Genomic DNA, 26,392 nt, shown 5'->3' on the forward strand with positions numbered 1-26,392 from the left:
AGATTTTGTTACAGAAACAATATTTCATACTTTTATGAAGCTTTTTAACTAATCTCATTACTACAGTAATGTCTTTTCAGTTTCCCAGAGAACACCACAGTCTACAGAGCAGCATGGACTAAAACTGCTGTCACTCAACCCCATTGTCACTTTCACAGTCACCCAAATGTTGATCAAGCACACCTGGGAGCAATCACACGCTCACACTCACACACACACACACACACTGTTTAAGCACATTCACAGCCCTCGCTCACTGTGAAATATCGTCCTGTGTTTATTTGATAGGGTTGCTTCTGGTGATTCTGGTTTACGTGTCTGAGGATCACCTGATTCTGTGCCTCTTTCTGTTCTGATGGCACCATTTTTGTTTTTGGGGTTTGTCTGTCTGCCTTCTAAAATAGTATTTACTACAACTATCTACCAGAAAATAGAAAAATATCAAGAAATAATGAAGCAGAGGTGGCACAGTGGCAGAGTTTTTAGCACTGTTGCATCACACTTCCAGAGCTAAGGGGTTCGAATCTTGCCTCAGGTCCTGTGTGTGTGGAATGTGTTGTTCTCCCCATGATTGGTGTTTTTTTTTTTCCACAGTCCAAAGACATGCACAGTAGGTCAACTGGCATTTCCAAATTGCCTGTTTTGTTTGTGCTGTGGGTTGGCACCCCATCTGGAGGGTACGCCTTAGATTATTTTAGTTAGATTGACCGGATTGACTACAGATGTTTAGTGAATGCTTCAGGAAATGAAGGTACTTGAACCAGATTGCCTGGTCAGATTCTTTTCATGCCCCTCTTTCTTTTAACAAAAAAGTGCAGCAATTCACCCAGTCTCTGGGGTTGGGGGTCGTCCAGTTGTTGAAGCATTACACTATGGTTTGAAAGGTCCCAGGTTCAAATCCCATGACCACTAAGTTGTCCCTGTTGGGCCCTTGAGCAAGGCCCTTAACTCTCAACTGCTCAGATGTATAATGAGATGGAAATGTAAGTCGCTCTGGATAAGGGCGTCTGCTAAATGTGTGTCCTTTTATATAAAACTAGTTCTAGCTTGTACACAGGACAGGAGGAGAGTGATGAACAGCTGGTTCTGACCTTAGAGCTGAAAGATGAATTGTCACATTTAGTTGCTCTAGGATACACGAGATCCTTTTACTTTCATATTAGTGTAGTGACATACCCTTCCCTTTGGGTTAACTTTCATACTTCATGTTCAGGAATTAAGTTTGCCATAGGGCTTTTGCATTAGCAGGATTGGTGCATACTTCTTTATCTGGACAGTTTGCTCTTGGACATACACGTCCTGCAGCAGGTGTTAACACCAACACCAGTAACAAAACTGTTCTGATGTCAAAGCCTTATATCACTACTAGCATGCCCACAAGAGTTGGTTTGGCACGTTTCTGGCACATGTTTGGCATCATGATGCCTCTTAGCGAGTATCCAAGAGTGGAAACAAATGTATTATTAAATAGCTCATCTCAGCCACCTACAGAAAAGTGACTGTCCTGAACTCACATACAACGTATGGTCCAGTGTCTGAATAAACAAACTGCATGTCCTGTCAGTTTCACTTGTATCACACAGTGTCTGCCATGGGGACGAGAGTGTAAATATGTCACTCTGGGGCCAAACCCAGCATTCCTGCCACAGATACTGACATCTGGAAACGGCAGTAGTCCTGTCTACTCCTGCAGATGAGAATGTGCCCAGGCTAATTTTGTGTCCACTGAATCAAATATCAAATATCAAATATTTTATCTAAATGAAACATATTTAGCACATTTTTCTAAGGACTCAACAATAAAACAGTGACTTTGCCAAGCCCTTGTTGTAGTTTTTTTTTTTGTAGATGAATGAAAATAATAATAATGTTTAAGAAACATGCCTTTTTGCCTTATGGTTATGTGGTGAGGATAAATAAAGCAAATACATACTTTTTTTTCAAGGCACGTTTAGAATTTTGCTAAAAAAAAAGAAAGAAAAAAGGACAACATTTAACTTTAAATTGAAGTAGTAACCAAACTGAAACATGATGCTTAATTTAGTAGACATTTTAAAGGGGAAACTGTGATGATGCCTTTAAGATGAAAATCATAACATTTTACACCTACCATGGATTGATGTCTTTCCTCTATTATGTCATGACTGTACTGTAATTAAGCAGGGTATTGCTAAAATTTGTCACAGCTGTGTTGAACAGCATGTCTGCAAGTGTGATCCTGTTTTCTGGTTCTCATCGGCTGTGTAAGCACTGTTAAATTTTAGCAGTGTGGGTTGTGTTGTGTAAATATTTAAATTTAATTATGTTTATTGATTAAAAAAGGTGTTTTTTTTTCAACAAATGCATGCATTCGGACAACTGATATTATGAATGAACTGTCACGAATCCCAGTGTGACCAGTATAGTTTGCTCTCATGAGCCTGGTTAAACTTGCAGGATGTTATACAGGACCTATGATATAGCCACAAAGGTTGAATGTTTCAGTAGGAACAGTAACTAGAAACATCTGCATTTAAATCCTTTGGGAAGACATTGCTAGAGATGCACAAGATAAAAGCACTTACTCAGTGACTGTAATGCTCAGGTTACTAGAAATGTTGATGCAGGATGTGATTGTCAGGGAGAATAATTTTTTTTTTTTTTCCAAAACGACACTTATAAAGTTCAGTGGTGAAAGAATAACCGATCTACATGTGGAAAAAGTGAGATATTTTTGTTTTAGTTTTTTCCCATTTTGCTGGTATGGTTTGACTTCACTGCAAATCTAAGGCCATTCTGACTCATCACCTTACAGAGATTATTTTTACAAGTTTGTCTTAAATTTAAAATCGTGGAACATATACAGTGGGGCAAAAAATTTAGTCAGCCACCAATTGTGCAAGTTCTTCCACTTAAAAAGATGAGAGAGACCTGTAATTTTCATCATAGGTATACCTCAACTATGAGGATGTTCTTGGATGTTCACACCGACAAGTAGGTTTGTCAATCACCTAAGCCTCCTAACCACTAAGCCACTGTGCCACCTAGCTACAGTGTATTAATACAAATGTAACTAGAAATAGCAGTAGGGCTAGTTCCAGTTAGCCATATGACAAGTTCTGGTTAGCCATACAGTACAGCAAGTTCTGGGGAAGGAATTCTGAGGAAAGAAATGTTAAATACAACTCGATTTAGTCCAGTGGGCTCCAGAAGCTTCATATGAGTCTCACCTGAACTTTGGAAAGCATTTTTGCATGGGTTGTCGAGTTTGGCCCCCATTCACTTACATTCTACTTGTGTTCTGGCTGTCAAACTTCACAGTCAGTATGCAGAGCAGAAAAATTCATAACCACCAAGACCTAAAATATAATGCACAGTACTTATATGCATTCCACTTTTGATTTAAGACTTGAAAATACTCGAACTATCCCTTTAATCTTAAAATGAAACGTCTCTCTAATGATGGTCTATTTCAGGATGTCAGTGTCCTTATGCACAAGGGATTAATGAGGGATTCATTTATGTATAAGACCGTCTTGTAGTAATCTGGACCATCTAATCTAGCCATCTATTTCTAGTTATTCTGACCCAAATCTATATCAAAACCATAAATGTAATGTGTCTGTTGTTATTCAGTGTCAGAGCTGACAGGAGTCCAGCCTGAAGGCCGACACCTCCACAGCGCCAGTTTTCATTTGCTCTCTGACAGTTTTGTGCTGTATTGTCAGGTTTACAGTTTGGCCACATGCACTTGCAAAACTAAAAACTCAGGGATCAGTCATAATTTAAAAAAAAAAAGAAAGAAAGAGAGAAAAATATTAGCTTAAACATAATGCATAATTTTTTACTAAGGATAATAATTAAGTAGTTTTACATGATGTTTTAAATCCAGTGCATACTGTTCGGTCTGAAATCTCTCAAACTACAGCCTGGGCTATTAATAATAATCTCCTCTCTCCTGCCTTTCTCCGCAGTCACTGAAAAAGAAGTCCAGCAGTGGTAAGTTTTATTTTTTTTCTTGTGGTTTTCCAATGCTAGAATTCATCCTTTTCTCTTTTACTTTCCCATCAGATCACAAATTAATTATTGTAAAAGAAATGTGTGTTTTTAGCTTTGTAAGTCAAATATTGTGTATAAGAACACCCCCACAGACCTACTGTCAGAGTATTGATGCATGTGTTTGGATAATGCCTGTTTCTGGACCCGAGTGTTACCATGGACACACGATGAGGTATTGTGTCCTTAGTGAACAAGTGAGTATCTTTAATCGTAATAGACATTGATGCTCATATTTCTGGTAGGATGTGGATTCGGTGTGGGCGCTGTGGGCAGCTTTTGGCTCCTGAGCTCATATCTGTGTCAGTGTGGAGATGGATTGTACAGGCTTTTATTTGTCAGTGGCATCAATGTGAAATCTTAATTTGAGACAATCTCAGTGCCACACAGTTTTCTTGAATCACTTATTACGCTCACTAATGAGCAGTGTAGTGATGTCTCTTGATTTTATAGTAAAGCCAATGCCTTCCTAAAAGTTTGTCATCATGGATGTGGTGTATAACTGTAGATGAGGAATCCTAACATCATGTCTATCTATGACCCTATACTGTATGTGTTTGCAATTTTTTACATTAGATTTGTATATGCTCTAATACTCTAATACCCAATAACTGCGAATGTTAGACTTCCTTTTTATAATTTAGAGAAACACGATGACCACTTACACGCTCCTAAACACTCAGGCGATAATAAAAATTTTAAAAAAAGAGTAAAATATTAATGGAGACCTGCTCGAGTTACATTTTGTTCATCTGAGCTTTTTTATGGCTGCCAGAAATTGAGACACGTGTAGTTATGTACTCTAGTTAATGGTTTGATTTCACTCATATTCCTAGTGTGAGATGAAGCTTTTTTTTAACTACATTGAGTAGCAGAACCTTTTCACTTATCTTCATAAAAGATGCTAATAATTCTGAAGCCGACTATACATTTAATTTCATAAATGTATGTTTTACATAAGTATCTTAAGTATCTTCAGCTTGCTTTTATTTTGCCATTTCCTTGCCTTTGCTGAGGAATCTTTTCATTTCAAAACACAATTATACCAAATCCTAAGTTAAATCCTTGTCATTTCCATATTCCTGATTTTGAAATATTGAAATACGTTTACATTGAAACCATTTCTTAGGCTCTGGGTTTCCATTGAATTAGTGCCATTTAAAGAAAGTGTTTTTTTTTCTTTTTTACTAAAATTCCTTTAACCAGTGCTTCAATGACTCATACAGGAAGTCACAAAAGAACCCTTAAGGAACTGCAGGACTCTCTTGCCTCAATAAAAGCGTGTATTCATCTTTCCAGAATTAGATGGCAAAATTTTTTTTTTTCCATGAGAGAGTTTCAGGGTGAAGACCAGGCCCAACCAAGAGGGACATAAAGTGTTGTCTAGCATTTGCCAAAAAACACCTTGATGGCCCTCAAACCTTGTGAAATAGTTTTCTGTGAATGAGTGGATAAAAGTAGATCCTTTTGAAAGAGTCCTCTTAAATCTGTCATAAACACAGCATCCGACAGTAAGAACATCATATTGTAGTCAAACACAGTAGTGGTAGTGCGACGCTGTGTGGTTGATTTGCTGCTTGAGGGAAAATGTCTAGTCATTAGTCTGTGGTCTGAAGCTAACTGCAATTGTGTTATGCAGCAAGAGAACAATCTGATGCACAAGAGCAACTGAAATGGCATTTTAGGAGTAGCCTAACTGTATTGGCCTTATAATAATAATAATAATATTTTTATTATAATAAAGATATAATATATCTATGGTGTAACTCTGCAAAAACTTTCTGCAGAAGCATTCTTCCTATAGTCCTGAACTTGCTCCATCTAACTTTCACCTGTTCGCTGTTTTGGAAAGCAGCCCTACGAAGATGAAGAGTCACCTCTCATGCAGAAGTGAAGACAGCGGTGCATTCATGACTCGCAGCTCAGTGTAAATCATTTTTTTAATGAAGGAATATAAAAGCTTGTTGGCAGATGAACAAAGTTCTACAGCCAGAGTGCGGGAGCGGCACGGTGGTGTAATAGTTAGCACTGTTGCCTTACACCTCCACGGTCCAGGTTTGATTCCTGGCCAGGGTCGATTTTCTTCTCTGCCTGCATGACTTGCAGTTTGCATGTTCTCCCCGTGCTTGGTGGCAATCCGGTTTCCTCCCACAGTCCAAAAACATGCAGATTAGGCGAACAGGATGGATTGGCACCCTATCCAGGGTGTACCCTGCCTTGTGCAAAATTGTTGCAAGCAATAGAAGAAGCTTTAATCAAAAAAGCAGACTGGTATATCAGCAAGTTAGTTTTTTTGTATTGGAGGAAGAAAAATGGGCAAGCATAAGGATTTGAGCTAGATAGCTAGATGACTTATGGGACGTTCTGGGTCTGTAATGGTCATAACTTACAAGAAGTGGTCCAAAGGAGGAAAACTGGTGAACTGGCGACAGGGTCATAGATGGCCATCGAGTCATGACCTGGCACGCAGGGAGTGAAGGCTGGCCCAAGGTTTTGGATCCAATAGAAGAGCTACTGTAGCTCAAAATGTTGAAAAATTTCAAGCTGGTTCTGAAGGTTTTCACAACCCACAGTGCATTGCAGTTTGTTTTGTATGGGGCTGCGTAGCCGCAGACTGGTTCTATAAGTGCCTAAGCCGATCCATTGCTGACCAAGTACACCTCTTTATGGAAACAGTGTTTTCTGATGCCAGTGGCCACTTTGGCAGGATAATGCGTCCTGACACATACAGTATTGTATATAACCTTTTCCTAAGTAGTGCTTAAATAAACTTTAGTGCTATGGACAAGATATTTATACTTTATAAAATATTAAGAATAAATGCAATTCTTGTAATATAAATATGATGTTTAATAGAGCAATTTAGAAAAACTGAGCCAAGCATGTAAATGTTTATTCAGGAAAAAAAAATTCCTCTGCTTTTAGTGAATTTAAGTATATGCTTTTGACCCAAATAGAATATCTAAAAGCTATGTTTTGCTGGTAATGTGTCTCTGGGAAAAGGTCAAGCCTGTTTTGAAAGTTGCATTTACTCCATTTAGTCGCTAACACCATAAAGAACTGCTGTGTTAATATTTATTTATATGACTGAACAGTCACTTTCGTGTTTTACTATAGTTTAACTTGTTTTAAGCTTATGCCTGCTGTGTCACTTTAGAGTGTACATTTAGTAATACTGAGTCATTCCTCTCTCTCTCTCTCTCTCTCTCTCTCTCTCTCTCCCTCTCTCCCTCTCTCTCCTCTCTGCATTCTTAATTCCTTTAATGCATGTGCCAAAAGCTTCAGCTTACCCGCCTGCTGGATGCCACACACAGCAGATGGAGAGCAATTGACATGGGACAGCATGCCCAGGAGAGAGAGTGCAAGAGAGAGGGAGTACGAGAGGGAGTAGGGAGTAGATGTAAAGAATAAGAATGTATTAAAACAGAGTATAAGCTGTAGCTGAACAGATACAGGAACTAAAACCACTATAGTATTGTCCGAAATGATAAAAGGACATTGATGGAAATATGTGACCAAAGACAAGTTTTTGGGGTGTGGAGAGCATTTATAAATGTGTCAACAACAGTGAAAATGTGTCACTATCTATAAAATCTGTGAATATGTAAAATTTGAAAAGATTTTTTTTTTTTTTTTACCGACGCCGCACTTGTTCCTTTGCAAGAATACAAGTTTGCTTATGCATTAGCTCTTCAATCTGACTGTAGAAAATTAAACACCGTACAGGCTCAACAGAAAAGCAGTATGAGACTCAGTTTTCCAACTTAGAAGATTAATGCTACTGAGCCCTCAAACCTAAAATAAGGCTGAAAATTAGAAATTAGGGGCATGTGGAGAGACCCATGGGTCCTAGACTGCATTTCTGTCATAAATCCTCATTGTTTTTAATCTTATAAAATTTCAGTGTTTATGTATATTTTTTTTTAGGCCTCTGGTTTCTTCCTAATGATTTTTTAACTAGACGACAGTTGTTTATATTAGAGGAAGTTTAATTGTACTTTGGTGCTATTTATATAAAAGCAGGACATTTGTGCTGTCTAGAGCAATTATCTTTACTTCATACAGATAAACTAAGAAGAAAGAATGAATCAAACACATAATGCACTTTTAGAAGAAAAATATTTTACTTGTTTGGCGTGGTGGCACAGTGGGCAGTGTTGTTGTCTGACAGATCCAGGGTTCCTGATCTGATGCTGAGGTCTGGTTAGTGTCTGTATGTTTGCCGCGTGTCCAAATGTATTTCTCTAAGGCAGTCTACTTTCCTCCCAGTCCTCAAAAACATGCTGGTGACACTAAATTGTGATGAGTGTGTGCATGTTGCCATGAGATATACCGATATGCCTCCACTTCACACCCCATGGCCCATTTTAAGATCTGTAACCAGTGCAAGATTCACCAATACGTACTCAGAGAATTGAGTATTGTACAGTATATCAGTTATTTATTGTATAATCTGTTTGAATAAACATGCATGTTCACAAAAAGGGAAGAGTTGTAAGATGGTTGTGCTGTTATTTCACAGTCTTTTTTGTTGTAATAGTAACAGCTGTTTTACCAATGACAGCACAGCTGGCTTTGTTAAGATTCTTGTTTTTAGATTCTTGTCCTTAAATACATTTTCGTCTCCTAATTGCAAGCAATTTTTTAAAATGTTACTCAGATGCTACAAGCAGACACTTAAAATGCCTTTTTGCTGCCATATTTCCTCCTCCACACTGTAAGTTAAGATAATCAGCTGGCCGCAAATGTATCTTTGGTCTGGAAAGCATCTCCTCCCACCGCCATCTCTTCGGCCATCTCCTCTGCTGATTACAAAAGGCTGCGGCTTGATTAAAATAGCCTGTTTGTTTTTGTATCCTATCAGCTCGTTCACCAAGCAGAACAATTATGCAGCTAGATAAAAATCATAAGGAAATACTCATAACAATAAAAGAGAATAACTGATCTCTCATTAACAACAGCTTTTATAAATTGTTTCTGGCATAGTTGACTGCCAATCAGATGGACTGTTTGTATGAGTGATTTTAGTACTGGAATACAGATATTTCCTTCTTTGATTGAACACAATAAACTTCTGTAAACTGATTTAGAACTAAGTTTGACATTATTGTCAAACATTTGAGCTTGAAATTGGTCTCCAGCAGTGGCACAATGTTAAGATTAATTTAGCTGTGAGCTGCAGATGTTGGAATGGGGCAGGGAATCACATGGGGTGTTCCAGTTGCAAGATTTTTGAGAAATGCCATAAATAACTATTGTTTTAAAGTTTAAGGTTATTCCAGCGTCATGCAGGCAACATCGGACCAACATCATTTCATCAACTAATATTATCTTTAGTAACCTGTTTCAGCATTCACAATCTTGAGAAATTAATAAGTTTCCACAATGTGTTGACAACTAAACTTTTTGCTAGGTAATTTTTGTCTAAATATACTATATCTATTTTTTTTTTATCAGAGTCATTTTATAAAACCCAGTTAAAATTGAAAAATGTGTTTCTTGTGCCTTCTGTGACTTTCAAACAGAGTTGCTTAGTGAGGTATTACATATAATTTTCAATATACGCCTCTGTGTTCACTGTACTGTACTCAATAAGCTATCACTACTTCTGGATGATGGATTATCATAAGATTTCTTTCTAAACTCAGAGTTGACTCATTGACACAACTGGGAAGGGCGTGGTTAAGAATGTAGAACATGAAGATTCACATGTAGGAGTAGTGCATTGTCTCAAGAGCCACATGCTTCCATGAGGACATGATGCTTTTTATAGTCTGAAATGTCATAAGAAAGAGTGTCCAGTCGATCTATAAGCAAAAGCCCAAGCCTACCACACAGGGGCTCACCGTCTTGTAAGACAAGCGGGCCCACTGTGTCCTCTCTCAGTGAGAGATAAGTAGTTGGTATAAGGATTAGTGATCATTTATTAATTGCTGTCTCAAGGGTAAGTTGTTGAGCCATGCGTGCAGCTTGTTAGCCTGCTGGCTAAGACTGCCTACTGGCTAGCTGGTGGGTGACATATATTGATATGGAATATTTAGAGGACAAAATGCAAGGGAGAAACAAACCCAGCATAAAAAACATTGCGGCAAATGATATTTATCATTGTGTAAAACTATACCAATACTATAGCAATCAAAACTGTATGATAGAATTAATAGCTAATACAGGTAGCTACTGTAAGTAATGCCCACAAGGAGCAGTGGTAGCTCAGGTTGTTTAAGGCTCTGAGTTGCTGATTGGAGGGTTGAAGGTTCAAGCATCAGAACCATCTGGTTGCCGCTGTTGGGCCCTTGGATATGGTCCTATGATATGATGCCCAAATAAGTGAGAACTGTGTAGAGTAAACAATAAAAGGACAGATTAGGATTGGGATGCCTGCAAAGCTGACCATTCGAAAAGTGGCTTGACCTCGGCAAGAACACAGTTAGCCCAATTTTAGACCCTGACATGTAAACCAACAATCAGAGAAACAACGAGGTCATCTAGACGTGTGGTTGCTAGGCGACGCACCTGGTGGCACGTCTAATTAAGGGCCTTGATACCTGTGCACTTGTGTGATCATTAGGTAGCACTGATAAAGATATCAGGCCCAAATATAAAAGCGCATAAGACCCAAGGCAAAAGCAAAGACCCGGCCTCAGTATCTGTTTATTTTGTGTTTTTTTATTTTCTTTTGTTTGCTTTAGGTTTTCAGTTAATAATTCCATGCTACCTCCAAACAGGGAGGTCTCATAAGCACTCTCATACAATCCTATTTTATTGTCCCCATCAGCTGCCCTGCGTTAGGGCCCTAATTAATATTATTCCATCCCGTGGTGCGGTTCTCGAACCCGCATCACATAACAATATGCACTTTAATAATGATGACTGACAACCAGACTGATGACAGACTTGAAAAATCCCTAACTATCTCTTTAACACCCATGTATGTACAACTTCACAGTAGACAGGCTTGACGCTATCTCTATCTACACAGAAATCTTATTATAAGTTGTTAGACAGCATAAATCTGGAAGTACCATGCCATTTGGGAATCTCCTGCTGACTCGCAACATGGCATGCTCATCAAACAGGAGAGCTGGGCATGCACAAGATCTCACATTTGGAAATAATACAGGATGAGGAGTGGGTTCATTCTAACAGCCACAAAAAACAACAGAAAGCCTCACTTGTCCAAGCAGCATTTAAGCAGATATATATATATATTATTATATATATATATATATATATTGTAGATTATATATATATATATATATATATATATATATATATATATATATATAAAGAATATACAACTGACTCTCTTTAAAAAGTACTGATCACACAATCAGATTGTGCCACTGAAATGTTCAGGACACGAGTTCCACTTGTGTGAGGTTCACAGCATTTCAGTATCAATCAGTTTTATGTTTACAAACAATAAAGTATTTCATTAAAGCACTTTTTTACTCAGCATACTTTCATTATACAAGTGTATTCTGCAGCCAGGAGGCCTTCATTAGCTGTTTCTCCAACAACAGATGGCCTGGTGAAACTTGGCACAAATGTCTACAGCTTGTCTTGTTGAATATATCTGCTTTCATAAAGTTAATCTCTATTTTTATTCAGTGGATCTTGTGTCATATATAGCTATGTTGATAATTGTGTATCTTTATTCAACTGTAAATGATGGATGATTTTTCCTAGAACAAAGTGTACCTTGGAGCTAAGATTATGATGTCTCTGCAAAAAAAAAAAAAAAAAAAGATGTTGTATTTGCAAATTTTTTCAACAAATCCTCCAGAAATAATCTTTTATTTACCATAAGCATGTGTCCTGGAGAGCCCTGAATCCATCAGTTTTTTCTAAAATTTCTGATTAAATGTCAGGCCTGAGTTCCCCAGAAGCGCTGCAGCACAAGGATGATGATTATTAGTAGTCGTAGAGGGAGGGACTTTCAAATGATGCAACAGAAACGTATTCCCCCAAACATGGGGGAGATCGCAAGTTTGAATCCCGACAATACAATGTCAACCTGTTATGATTCTAGACTGCAAAATCTCTGTGTGTGGGAGGGACAAATATGGCACAATCTCTCTAACCTTGTCAATCACAGCAACAATGCAACACTACACCTGCCTCGGTTTTTTTATATGTGTCATACAATGTATCACTCATTTGTTTCGATTTTAGCCAATATGTGAAATCAGTTTTATTGTATATAGATAAACCAAATAAGATCATATTTGAACATGTTTTTTACTTCCTGCTTTTATTTCCCTCTTCTGTTCTCTTCTCATCAGGTACAAGGGTTTTATTAAGGACTGTCCCAGTGGGCAGCTGGACTCAGCTGGCTTTCAGAAAATTTACAAGCAGTTTTTTCCCTTCGGGGACCCAACCAAATTTGCTACGTTTGTCTTTAACGTCTTTGATGAGAACAAGGTGAGGAAGTGTTAAGATCGATAGCAAAAAGGTTGCACGGTGTGATCTTACACAATACTAGGCATAATGTTTTGTATTGTAATGTAACGGCTGATCTTTGTATTGTATGTTTTTTCTTATCTGCCATTATACCTACCTGTCCTCCTCTCTCTCTCTTTTCTGGCAGGATGGACGCATTGAATTCTCTGAGTTCATCCAAGCGCTTTCTGTCACCTCCAGAGGAACACTGGATGAAAAACTTAGATGTAAATGCTTACTACTATTTAACAGAATATTAATTATGAATTGTCAATTTAATGAATAAATTAATAAATTAAGAGGCTTTATTACAACTTTCTGTGTTGGCATAGTCATAATACATAACATAATAATAAAAAATAAAGATTAAATCTTTCAAGCATGTATACAGAAGGACAGTTGTAGTAAGCTGTAGCAATACACACCTGAACAACAGTTCCATGAGCTGCCTATCAATTAAATGCTAATGATTTCTTCCCCATGTGTAGGAACACAATTGTACATGCTTAAATTCTGTCGATGTTGCAGGGGCCTTTAAACTTTATGACCTTGACAATGATGGCTACATAACACGAGATGAGATGCTGAACATTGTGGATGCCATTTACCAGATGGTGGTAAGTTACACAGTATGATAGAAATAGCTTCCTGTTTCTCACTCTCTATCATGCTTTTTTTTATACTCTGACTACCCTGACCATGCTATCATTATTTATTTTTGTATATTTACGTGTTAATTTGTTTATGTAAGTTAGAGGTTTCTTGTGGCTTAGCATGAGGTGGAATTATTCATGAATATGTGCATTCAGGTCTTTTAGATCACATTCATAGGCTTCAGCTTTTGCTTGCAGGGAAACACAGTGGACCTTCCAGAGGAAGAAAACACACCAGAGAAAAGAGTGGATCGTATTTTTGCTATGATGGACAAGGTGAAGTCCACACACAGTTATTTCAGTTTAATACCTATAATATTAAACTACAGCATAATTTTAAATATGGTTTCTGCAAAAGTCTTAGTTTTATTTTTTTTAATACTAATTGTTTAAGGGGTTTCTTATATGGCATGTTAAGTGATTTTTTTTTAAAACTGTATTTTACAAGGACTGTGCTGAAAATAATGCCTAAGTGGCGATCACCTTTTTTATTAACTGATATAGGTTGTTCAAACTGCACTAAGAACTCCTCCAGTAAACAAGGTACCGCTCAATATAGGGATTTTGCATGAACCCCCGAACTCTCGAATTCACTTTTTTTTTCTTTTTTTTTTTACAACTGAGTGTTTCCAAGAATCTGCAACAGTTAGAATTTAAAAAAGCTGTTTGAAGCTGTGAACAAGTACAAAGTTGGCATTTACTACAAACATCAGTTTGGTCTCTTGCAAGACAAAGTGCAGAAGGCCAGTTTCACTCCCCAGTACAAGCAATGACCCAGAAGCAAACATGAAGATGACAAAAAATAGTATTTACAAAAAAAGAACATTTTAGTGCATTGCCTCAAAGGATCAGTGTTGCCCAAAAGGAGTGGGAGTATTTTGTACTGCTTGAAGGTAAAGTGAGTGCAGAATATATGGCCAGGGTTTGTTCATCAACAAAGAAACTAACCGACTGCACTTAGGAGAAAACACTGTGCGTGTTCTTCCAGGCAAGAAATAAACAGTGCTGCAAAATAGTGAATCCCGATCTGAAGGCTTAGATTAGTGTGTGCAGACCATCTTCTGTAAACACGCATTGGAAATAGAGGAAGCAAACATGGTAGCAAGAGACAAGCAGAGGGTGAATTACATCTTTGCAAAGACAGACCCAGATCCAGTAAAGTTTAGGAGAGGCATTAGTGTTGGGCTAAAACAGCAGGATTAGTTGTACCAGTAAATAAGGACACTCGTTTAAAGAAAACCTTACAGAGAAAAATATTAAAAAGTCATTGTAGTGTCTTTAGTTGTATCCATATAGATCCCAAAAAACAGTGGCTACCTGTTAGTTTGAATGACCTAGGGTATATTCCACAAACTGGAAACATTTAGAAGAACAAAAATGATAGATACATGACAATCCCTGTGAAAGTGCGACAAATTAGGCTACTTTAATTAGCCAATGGACAGTGGCACAGTGGTGTAGTGGTTGGCACTGTCGCCTTGGACCTCCAGGATGCAGGTTCGATACCTGGCAATGCTTGATTTCCGTCTCTGTGTGTATTGGTGGGTTTCCTCAGGGTACTCTGGTTTCCTCCCACGGTCTAACCTGCAGATTAGGCTAATTGGTGTTGCAAAATTGCCCATAGTGTGCCCTGTGATGGATTGGCACCCTGTCCAAGGTGTACACCGCCTCGTGCCCCAAGTCTCCTCGGAAAGGCTCCAGGCCCCATGCGACCCTGAATTCAGGATAAAGCAGTATAGACAGTGAGTAATTGACCAATGAAATTCTCATTTTAAAATCCCTACCTGAGTCCCCAAGTGATGTAGCTGCAAGCAAGTGAACTGAACAGCAGATTTTTGCATTGAGGTTAAGTGGCAAGTTTATTTTAGGTGTAATATACAGTAAAAGTCCCATCTGCAGTTATACTGGGTTACCATTATCCCAAGAGGAAAAAAATTAAAAAGGGACAGAAGACAAGATAAAATTATTGTAGTAGATTAGGGGAGAAGTTAAAGACACCTACTAGCAATGAAAATGTGCGTGTGAATGTTGACCAGAGGTCCTAACACAGTCATAAAAATGAGAATACATACAATGGTCACCATAAGCCTCCACGGTCCCTAGTTATCTTCAAGGAAAATCTATTTTTAAAGAGCTGAGCAAGCACTTAGTGGTTCAAAATCACTCAGAAAGTGACTTATAAATAACATTTATAGACAGTAAATAAAACTAGGACACAGGCTAACAAGCCAGTGTTCCTAGATCTCTTGACATTTTGTAAATGATGTCTAGAGTGTGAGTTAACAGCCTCAGGAAAGAAATCTGACAGAGTGCCTTTATTAACTTATCCAGTCAATGTTGTGCCATTTTCAAGAACTGCCATGGATATAGTTGGCCCCTACCAAAAAGTCATGTTGTAAACCACCATATTTTGGTCATCTTTGACTACAGAACGTGCTGTAGAGAAGTTATATGAAATATTTTTTTTAAAAAGTGATTTTTTTTTTTTCTTCCTTAATACAACTGATTTCTAAAGTATGCATACTGGTTGACATACTGAGAGATGGAGGCAATAGTTTTATCCTAGCCTATAAATGATTATAGATTATCATAGCCTATATATAGTGTTCACATTGTAAGGAGCAAGTGGTTTTATAACCATGCCATACCACCCCAAACACATGGGACAATAGAGGGTTTTAATCACGCAGACATGAACATCACAGCAACTGAAGACTGCAGCTGAAGGAGATACTGTACATGGATTCTGTGGACTATGAGGTCCACTCGTTCACAAGGGAAGGACTTAGTGTCCTATTTTCAAGATGAGACACAAAGTATATTTCAATTAGAATCCTTGTTCTTGAGAATATGAAATATAGAATATGTCACCAAAAAAGATGGACAAAAAGTGCTTATCTAAAAAATGCCTGGTGACTAAGCAACAAGGGCCACATTAGGTAGCTGCAGAAAATGGGCAACTAATTCTGTATGAACTGTGTCCGCCAGACAGGAAAAAGAAGAAGAAGAAGGGAAAAAAACACGGAGATTATTTGTTACAGAACAGCTTTGTGCATGTGCGATTGAGGAAGATAAGGACTAAACCAGAATATAATTTCAGGCAATAACACAACATGTAGGTAAAGGGCTGAATTAAAACAAATCTTTTCAGAGAAGAACCTTGAACACTGAACCTCACAGAAAACCACATATTCTTACTAAAGCATGATTTGATAGATGGACTGCAGGGTACCAACAAGATTGATTCCTGACCTCATGAGGGAAGCCGAGGCACTATTGAATCTGGGGGAGATTAAACTATTTAGAAGTACCCCAGTAGTATTCGCCCAGACAAAGTATTTAGGTCTACAATTTTGTGTGAATATTTTAAAATTAAACACTTTATTTGATTTTGACCCTTGCTCTTACCCAAAGGTGTTTCAGGCAACATTGCATCCGTGTAAAAGGTAATGGCAGATTTGGCAGACCATTGTATCAAGCAGCTTTTTGTGTGCCCAGTGAATGGTCTATACTATTTTAAAATGATGCACGTTGGTTACATGGAGCTACTGCAAAACATTCCAAAGATTGATGGAAGATGTTTTGAAAAGCATAAAGTACATTACAGCAGCGTACATAGATGACGTTGTCATTTACAGCATGATTTGAGACCATCTGGACCATCTGGCCACAACATTCCAGAAAATCATTAATGTAGTACTGACAGCGAGCCCAGCAAGTTTAATTTAAAACAAAGTGAAGTCTACTACTTTGGACTTGTCTTGGATAGTTGAAGGATGTGCCCACTAATCAATAAGGTGGAGGCCATTAGAGAATAATCAGCATAAACCACACGGATGGTGAGCTTCTTTCTTGGGTTAGTCGAATGATATTGAATTAGGTTTATCCCCAACTTATTCAGAGAAGCCATGAAACTCATTGACCTGACCAAAAGAGACAAAACCCAAAAGATCAAGTCGACACAAGATATGGAAGCACCCTTCCAGGACTTCTGATCCTTGTCACCAATGCCAGTTCATCAAAAGCCTGAAGGATTATTTGTTGGACTGACAGGTGTATCAAGAAGTGAAGGGGAAGGACATAAGACTAGTGCAGTATATCAGTTGGAAATATTTTCCAAGATTAGATAACCTATGATGGAGAAAAAGGCACTGTCAGTAAAATGAGCTCTTGTAAAAAGAATGCTATGGTTAACTGAACCTTGAGGAATGTACTTACTGGTAAGTACATTCTAAAAGCTACTTACCTACTTTTCTTGACTGTTACTGAAGTGACTGCTGGAGCAATGGTCTAATGGAGTCAGCTGAGAATAATTTTTATTCTTTTCACAGACTGTAGACTATATTTTAGGTACCGGGAGATCTTGCGCGTTCAGATCTTGTGCAAACAGCTCTTTGCCTGCTGGGCCCTATGCAGGGCTGTGCACTGGGCTTTCTGGTGCCTTTCTATCATGGCCACTCTATAAGAGTACAACATTCTTTCTTTTAGAAAGAACTAAAATTCCTGCTGTCAGCTATTAAATACTAAAACAAAAGCAAGCATGACAGTTTAATTTCATTATCTTTGAAGGCATCTATGCCAGACAGTATTTTCCACTCTCTGAGGTGTGTGTGTATTTACCCATTTATATTTGTCAGGGCATAAATGATACCATTTCGTGTAAGACTATAAATGCCATTATGTATTATATTGATAAGTCTCCCAGATTTCCTCTTACATTTTTCTCCTTCTAATCTGTGCTCATACCCTTCTGTTTATACTTCACACTAAATCGGCAGTTTAGTCCCTTTTGATACAGTTGTTCTTACTGCACCAAAGCCATAAAAGACAGATTATATTAGTGCCTTAAGTAGCCTTTTAAACCTTAAAGTCTTAAAGTCTCTGATTAACAGAGTAAGAACCTCTCACACGAGATTTTGTTTATAAAATTCTAACAATTGTATATATCAGACTCAAAACTGCATTGCAGTTCTTAGTTGAGGCAGTGCACTACAAAAAAACTTCCAGACTAGCAAATACTGATCCTGTCACTCACACACTCACCCAGTTGATTTCTATGCGGAAGCTGAGTTCAGAACTAAAGCAAAGAATGAACTGAGGAATTAATTTATGAACAGATTTCTGTAAATCAAGGCTGAATGTTAACTTTCCAAGTAGGGAGCCATGATAACCAAGTTAGCTGCAGCATTTTTCATATTGTCTTTTTGACCTTGTGATTACTGGAGTAACGTCAAATAATAAACTACTATGAATGAAAAAACTACAGGTGACATAAGTACCCAATTTATCTGTTCATATATCTAACCAATTCAATTCACTGACCAACCAAAAAAAAAAGAAGCTATTTTAAAAGGCTCAAATTTTTGGCCCTGCATGAAACAAAAAATTGCTGAAATTGGGTTATGAATTGTCAAAAGCATTAATGCAACATGAAATGTTGGTGCTGAGCCGTCAGTATCACCTAATTTCTGAAAAAATAAAAAATCATAAATTACCGTAATCAGAGATCACTTAAATAAATGGTGAAGTCGCGTCATAAAAATCAAGAGTAGAAGTAACAGTTAAGTTATGATGTTGTCACGTATACTGTACATTACTGCATAGTAAAATTCCTTTTTTGCATATCCCAGCATAACTGGCGTCAGAGCGCAGGGTCAGCCATGATACAGCACCCCTGGACCAGATGGGGTTAAGAGACTCGTTCAAGGGCCCAACAACACCAACCTGGTGGAGCTGGGACTCGAACCACCAACATTCCATTTAGTAACTCAGTGCTGTAGCCCTCTGAGCTACCACTGCCCCTAGTGTGTTAAATAGTGAAAGTAAAAGCATTTCTATACACACTATGTGAAAATAAAACTCTCAGGATTGGGACTTAAAACATGATCTACCACTTAAAACATCATTGCACACAGGCGATCTCTGCTTAGACATCAGTGGGGAAATAATTACTGATGTATTCAGTAATTGCTCTTTTGTTGTCCTATTATTTAGTCTTTTAAACATAGAGGATGTGCACACCCAGAGAAAGGTCTTGTCGCCTATTCAAGTTGTGGGAACAATAAATAATAACTTGACTTGGAATCATAAGTGGCTTATATAAAATGCAAAGGCCTCTAGATTGCGCTTACTTTACCTAAATAAAATCTTATCATGCCGTGATTTTTAATTATTTAATTAGGACAGAAAGGTCAGATTTTGCATAGACAAAGGTCTTGTCACTTAACAGGTATAATGTACAAAACAGAACATAAAGTCATGGTGCAGTAGAAAAATAATTAATATTGTGTATGACTCCCATGAGCTTGGAATCTCTAATAACTTATTAATAAAGTCATCTGGAATGGCAAAGAAAGCATTCTTGCAGGACTCCCAGAGTTCATCAAGATTCTATAGTTTCATCTTCAATGCTTCCTTCTTCATCTTACCCCAGACATGCTCAATAACGTTCATGTCTGGTGACTGGGTGGAGGTTGATGTATGAGAAGGAGTACTTCAGAAGTTATTATTGGTTGTTCCTACAACTTGGATAGATGACAAGACTTTTCTCAGGGTGTGTAAGTGCTTTTTTCCTGTTTTGATGACGACACTGTGGGAGTTACATGTTACATGCCCTTACTAATAGAAAGAATTGGCAAGCTGGAACATAAAACAAGGACAACAGAGTAAACAATGAGAAATAGTTATCAAAAATAAGTGCAAAGGTAGTTGAAAGCACTGAACCAAATGCTACTCACATCCAATATCACTGGTGTTGTCACTTCCACTGGTGCCAAAACATTTGGAGATGGGGGACCTCTAACTGGAATCTCCTAGTTTTTATTATGTACGAATTCACAATAACTCTGTCATTACATTAACCCTTCATGGATGTGTGTACAACAACAAAGACTTCTTAGTCACAGGAGCAACTGTGATCTTTTTTTTTTTTTAGCACTTAGTGATTTGTTTTCCCCAGACACAGTGACAGTACAGTTTGAGTTTGAGGAAAGTGTGTTTGTCTTCATTACCAGAATGCAGATGGGATGTTAACGCTACAGGAGTTTCAAGAAGGCTCCAAGGCAGATCCTTCCATTGTACAGGCACTGTCACTTTATGATGGTCTTGTGTAGCCTGCTTCAACATGGCACACAGTGAGTAACCGTGTCTCTCCTACTATTTACATTCATGTAGTAATGAAGTTTAACTCCATTAGACATGTAAGACTTAACAAGCATTGCTATTAAGTCAATGTTATGCTATACAGTACAGTGATGCACTTTATCATGGAGTGATAAACTGCCCCAGGTGTTAATTTGTGTGAAAGCATGTGTACAGTGTGTGCACTGTAATAGATTAGCAACAACAGTGCCAACACACATAAGAAAAAAATTCTCATAATATTTGATTATATTGTGCATTATACTGTACTATACAACAGTTAGTTCCAAATAAGTAATCTGATTGGACGTGAGGCTTTCTACGAGTGATGATAATACACAGTAACAGCAGTGGGACATTTAATTATATTTATCATTCCGTGTCCCAGGTGTTCAAATAACCAGGAATTACACTAAATGTTGATGGCAGCATGGGTGAAAGTAGGTTGGTCATGGACGCACTTTTAGGATGAAAACAGATCTCATAATGTTCGGCTACTTAATAATCGCTTCTAAGTCGTTCCTAATTGTCTCCATGTTTTATTTATGCCTAAGGTGAGCTACAAAGCTAACTAACTTTCTCTCTAACCCCTAATCAATTACACCAATTTATGTGTCGAACAAGTGATTGTGTGTCCACTTAATAGTATTTTGCTGTAAATAGAAACCAATGCCATTTATAGACCTATTCATCACCTTCATGGATTATTCTCCTCACCTTTTGGCTAAACAGTACCGATAATAATTTAAACCTACTTTCCACCCTGTTAATTACACTAAATAATATGTGCTGCCAGAACAAAATATCTGGTTGAATAAACAAATGAATCACATTGATAAATCTGTTTTAAAAAATGGTGTTTAAGGAGCTTCTGTATAAAATCAATATAACACTCGAGATCGTGCTCATGCCTATGACTGCATCACAGCTGTACTGTGCACAACAGCACATCCTTCCATGATGTTGCCTAATTAAATTATGCAGCCATTTTAATAGGAATACCTTTTCAGTTGTGCATTAATTCAATCAACCAAACATGTGGCAGCATCACAATGCATTAAACCATGCAGATACAGATCAGAAACTTTAGGTATTGTTCAATTAAAGATCAGAACAGGGAAGAACGTCTTTTTTCAATCTTTAACTGTACAGTTTCTTTCACTGAGATGATGTTTTTTTTCTCCAGTCTTTTCCATGTTTGAGGTGAAAATTAACTGAAGATTATCAACCTGTATCTGTAAGATTTTAAGTATAGTGCTGCTGTCATGTGTTTGGCTGGTGAGCGCGCGTTCATATTTTTTATTCCCTACATTGACAATTTGGTGCTTAATATAGCTATTTCTTGTTTAATGTCATTTTGTCTGATCACAGGCCATTCCGACAATCCATTTTTGCCATCCTGCTTGCTCTGTGAGAGAAGCTGATGTGTTCTCTGCTTTCCCACACTTGCTTGGACCATGTACTGCGTTGGTGCACCGTGGGGGACGCATGTGGATACGGCTCAGCTGTCAATTATTCATCTGCATAGGCAAAAACACAGGTCAAGACAATATCACAGATTGTGCCATCCTCTACAGAATTATTCTCAAGATTCCTGTGAATACAATGAATTAACTGATGTCCTTTAAAAGAGAGAGAAGTGCCCATGCATGAGCAGTGCACATTTAGAAATCAGTATATTACTGACTACCAGTAGACCCTTCCATTTTATTTTTATTTTTTCAGTGGAGCAGGATAAAGACATTCAGACACATCAAACTCTTGAGGGGCCTCCAAACAGAACAACGTGTTCCACAGACTTATAATAAATATAAATATATCAAAATGAAGCAAACTTTAAACTGTGTTATTGAATTGTAGACTATGGACAATGACATGAAAGGCTGTGATTCACTGGACCTGATAGGCCAGTCTTTTTGAAGATCAAATGAAAATGTATTATATTTGGTTTCATGTATTCAGATATGCATCCAGTATTTAATTACCTATTTATTTAATCGTTTTAAACTGTTCTGGTCACATTTGTGGTGTAAATTACTGCTGCAACCTGTGCTGCTCTTGTGACGCTTCTGTGATCATACTGAGACTTGTGACTCGCATTAAACACTGATGTGGTGATGTATTGCTTCTCCAGCTAAACACAGCTTATTATGGACCTAAAAAGGTAACAGAAGACGCATTTTAAGTCTTGGTTCTTGTGTCTCAGAAGGAAGTGTTCTCCATTCATAAATTTTTTTTTAAGTTTTTAGATTATTGATGTTTTTATAGTATATTTTGAAAATTCAAAAAAATCAGCTTTTTTCAGTCCATTTCAGTCCTCTTTTTCAAGCCACTCGCTTAATAGAAATTTGTAGCCAAAAGATTCTAATCTAGCAGCCTACTCTTGATAGAAAAAAGAACCCTTAAATCTCAAATGGCACTGATCTGTGGTGGAAATGCATCTCTTTATATGGAGTCCTGCGAAATTTTACAGCTACTGGAGTATAGGAATGACTTCGCTAAATCTGCATACGGTGGTACCTCTGCATGCGAATTAAATCCATTCTAGAGGTGAGTTCTCGAGCTAAATTTTATATTGTGAAACGCATTTTCCCATAGGAAATAATGTAACTGCAGATAATTTGCTTCAACCACCCAATAAATGTTACCAATATTAATAATTTTATATTAATAATTTGATATTGGTGAATAATCATATTTCTCCATATAAAAACAGACAAGTAAATGATGTAAAATATTCAATTAAACCTCACTTAAGCTTAATTTGTTTCCTCTTGGTACCAGCTGCATTAAACCAAAACTGAAGGTGGCTTCCTTTTTTCTTCATAACATTCTTGGGACCAATAGTGCTACATCTTCACAAAATTGTTCACAAAATGCAAAAAAGCCCTGAAAATAATTAAGTAAACTCACTTTGTTTGGCTTTCCACTGACACAGACACGTTTTGAATGGCTCCTGGATGTACGCGCAACTTACTGTGTGTTCGGTTCAGCTCAGTTAGTTCACTCGTATGCCTAAAATGTTTCATATGTCGGAGGAAATTTCCTGCAAGATTTCAGAAAAATCTTAAAGTGGGGTGTCTGTATAACGAGGTATCACTGTTTTATTATTTTTGGTCAGAGAAACACCCGATTATATGTGTCTGGGGTATTTCTTTGCCTTACCCATTTTAATTTTTTTTTTATCATTTATGTTTATATACATCAAAATGAAGTAAAATTGATTTCATTATTTTGCATAGGTTGTGTTGAAAAATGGATCTGACCATCTATATTGCACAATCCTGAAGCCTGTATGTATTCATTAAAACATAGCAATGCAAAAATGGTTTTAAGGGTTAATTAGGTAATGCTAGATAAAACAACGCTTACATCACGTCCACATTATGGAGAAGGCACACCAGTGTGGCATCCAGAAGATTCATATCCCTCTGTACAGAATCACATCTTGCGGTATTATAGTCTGTAATATGTTAACCTGTTGTAGTAACAAATCACAAATAAAAAGGATGTTGTACAACAGGACAGTATTTGAATAAACATTACATTGTACAGCATGAAATTGTAAAGTACAGTAGGTATCCGTTCCCTGTTCGTCTACACAAACTGCTGACTTTTCTGTTCTGTTTTTTTCTGCAAGTAACAGTTCGTCTTACATATACAGTTAGGCCCAAAAATATTTGGACAGTGACACAAGTTTTGTTATTTTAGCAGTTTTTACGAAAACATATTCAGGATACAATTATATAATCAATATGGGCTTAAAGTGCAGACTCTTAGCTGTAATTTGAGAGTATTCACATCTAAATTGGAGCAAGGGTGTAGAAATTACAGCTCTTTAAGACGTAGCCGCCTCTTTTTTAGGGACCAAAAGTAATTGGACAATTGACTCAGAAGGCTAAAAAAAATAAATAATAAGGCTGCATGGGCTCTTCCCTCATTAACCTGTCATCAATTAAGCAGTTTAAAGGTCTGAAGTTGATTCCAGGTGTAGCGTTTGCATTTGGAAGATGTTGCTGTGAACACACAACATGCGGTCAAAGGGGCTCCTTTGACCGCATGTTGACCGCATCCTGAGACCGCATGTTTGACCGCATCCTGAGGCTGAAAAAAAGAAAAAAATCCATCAGAGAGATAGCAGAAATGTTAGGAGTGGCCGAATCAACAGTTTGGTACATTCTTAGAGAAGAAAGACCACTTCATAAAACCACTTAAGTGAAGAACACTCTCAAGGAAGTAGGTGTATCAGTATCTAAGTCTACCATAAAGAGGAGACTTCAAGAGAGTAAATACAAAGGATTCACCACAAGGTGCAAACCATTAATCAGCCTCAAAAATAGAAAGGCCAGAATTGACTTTGCCAAGAAACACCTGAATAGCCAGCCCAGTTCTGGAACAGCATTCTTTGGACAGATGAGACTAAGATCAATCTTTACCAGAATGATGGGAAGAAGAAAGTTTGGAGAAGACTTGGAACAGCTCATGATCCAAAGCACACCACATCTTCTGTAAAACATGGTGGAGGCAGAGTGATGGCATGAGCATGCATGGCTTCCAATGGCACTGTGTCACTTGTGTTTATTGTGGAGTGTGACAAACGGCAGAAGCAGCCAGATGAATTCTGAAGTGTATAGGGATATACTTTCTGCTCAGATTTAGCCAAATGCAGCAAAGTTGATTGGACGACCTTTCACAGTACAGATGGACAATGATCCAAATCATACTGCAAAAGCAACCCAGGCGTTTTTTAAAGCAAAGAAGTGGAATATTCTGCAATGGCCGAGTCAATCACCAGCTCTCAACCCAATCGAGCATGCATTTCACTTGCTCAAGACAAGACTTAAGGCAGAAAGACAGCTGCAGTAAAGGCCTGGCAAAGCATCACAAAGGAACCCAAGACTACTTGGGTTCCAGACTTCCGGCAGTCATTGCCTGCAAAGAATTCTCAACCAAATATTGAAAAGTAACATTTTACTTATGTTTTTTTGTCTAATTACTTTTGAGCCCCTGAAATGAGGAGTGTTTGTATAAAAAATAGCTACAATTCCTACATGTTTAATTGTATATTTTTGTTCAACCCCTTGAATTAAACCTTAAAGTCTGCACTTCAATTCTGTTGTAGTTGTTTTATTTCAAATCCAATGTGGTGGCATGCAGGGCCCAAATCATGACGATTGCGTTACTGTCCAATTATTTTTGGGTCTAACTGTATATATATATACACTCGAACTGTATTATGTAATAAATGAAATATTTTAAGAACGTTAAGGACTATACTGTTGTAAGTCTTGCAAGTACAGTACATGTACATCATTTGTACTTGGAGAAAATTGTAAGAATAAAAAAAAAGACATCAAGGGCAGCTGTCTACATATAAACCAACCCATTCTGGTCTCCTTAGAGAATCTGATGTTCTGCTTGTTTCTTTTAAGGACTCAGCATTGGAAATTGTGCAGTAATGCTAACACAGTCAGTGAATACACCCAGATCATACAGAATGTAGTAACGTGTTACTGGAGTTCCCAATAAATCAACATGATTTTAAGACAGAACTCTGGGTCTTTTACAGAGTGACTGAAATTGAGATTACTAAAACTTTAATTAGCAATCTTAAAATGTGATATACTGTAGTTAGCAGTATATGAAGTTATCACATTAATCATGTACTACACTATGCACTTTCTTATGTATAACAGGTATGCTTTTGGTTAATCTTAATGGAGTTTCAATATTGACAGATTCTTTTTTTATTTATTAGATTTTAGATTTATGCATGTCACAAGTCACAGAACAAAAACATTGACAGTCCGTCCAAAAGTTGGACACACTGTCAAATCTTACCAGTAATATGATGAAAAGTATTTTTTATATACTGCTATATCTTGTAATCTGTAATCTGGGAAATTGCCAGTATCAAAAATGTTCTATTAAAACACATTCGCAATTTAAGTAACAGCTCTATTCTGTGATAAACCATGACAGCACGGCTTATAAAACTCAAAGCACACACACATCATACTAATTTACCATTTAACCATTGCAATGACTACCCACTTTTTGCACAATCCTCCCACAAATGCATATGGTTCAGTGGGAGAATAATCATTATGCCTTAAAATAGG

At 37.5% G+C, this 26,392-nt stretch overlaps 1 protein-coding gene across 2 annotated transcripts in view; it reads left to right on the plus strand.

Annotated features, from left to right (window-relative positions):
* Positions 1 to 25,799, plus strand: part of ncs1a (neuronal calcium sensor 1a) — a 43,188-nt gene extending 17,389 nt beyond the window's left edge. For both annotated transcript variants that reach the window (XM_053485675.1, XM_053485676.1), the window contains 7 exons: positions 3,954 to 3,978; positions 12,321 to 12,459; positions 12,626 to 12,704; positions 13,006 to 13,094; positions 13,329 to 13,406; positions 20,144 to 20,263; positions 21,642 to 25,799. In XM_053485675.1, coding sequence (XP_053341650.1) covers positions 3,954 to 3,978; positions 12,321 to 12,459; positions 12,626 to 12,704; positions 13,006 to 13,094; positions 13,329 to 13,406; positions 20,144 to 20,242 — 509 coding nt within the window. In that variant the 3' untranslated portion in view covers positions 20,243 to 20,263; positions 21,642 to 25,799. The remainder of the gene's footprint in view (positions 1 to 3,953; positions 3,979 to 12,320; positions 12,460 to 12,625; positions 12,705 to 13,005; positions 13,095 to 13,328; positions 13,407 to 20,143; positions 20,264 to 21,641) is intronic.
* The last annotated feature ends 593 nt before the right edge of the window (positions 25,800 to 26,392 follow it).

This window comes from Clarias gariepinus, chromosome 24 (genome assembly GCF_024256425.1).
Source record: "Clarias gariepinus isolate MV-2021 ecotype Netherlands chromosome 24, CGAR_prim_01v2, whole genome shotgun sequence".
Taxonomy (NCBI): Eukaryota; Metazoa; Chordata; class Actinopteri; order Siluriformes; family Clariidae; genus Clarias; species Clarias gariepinus.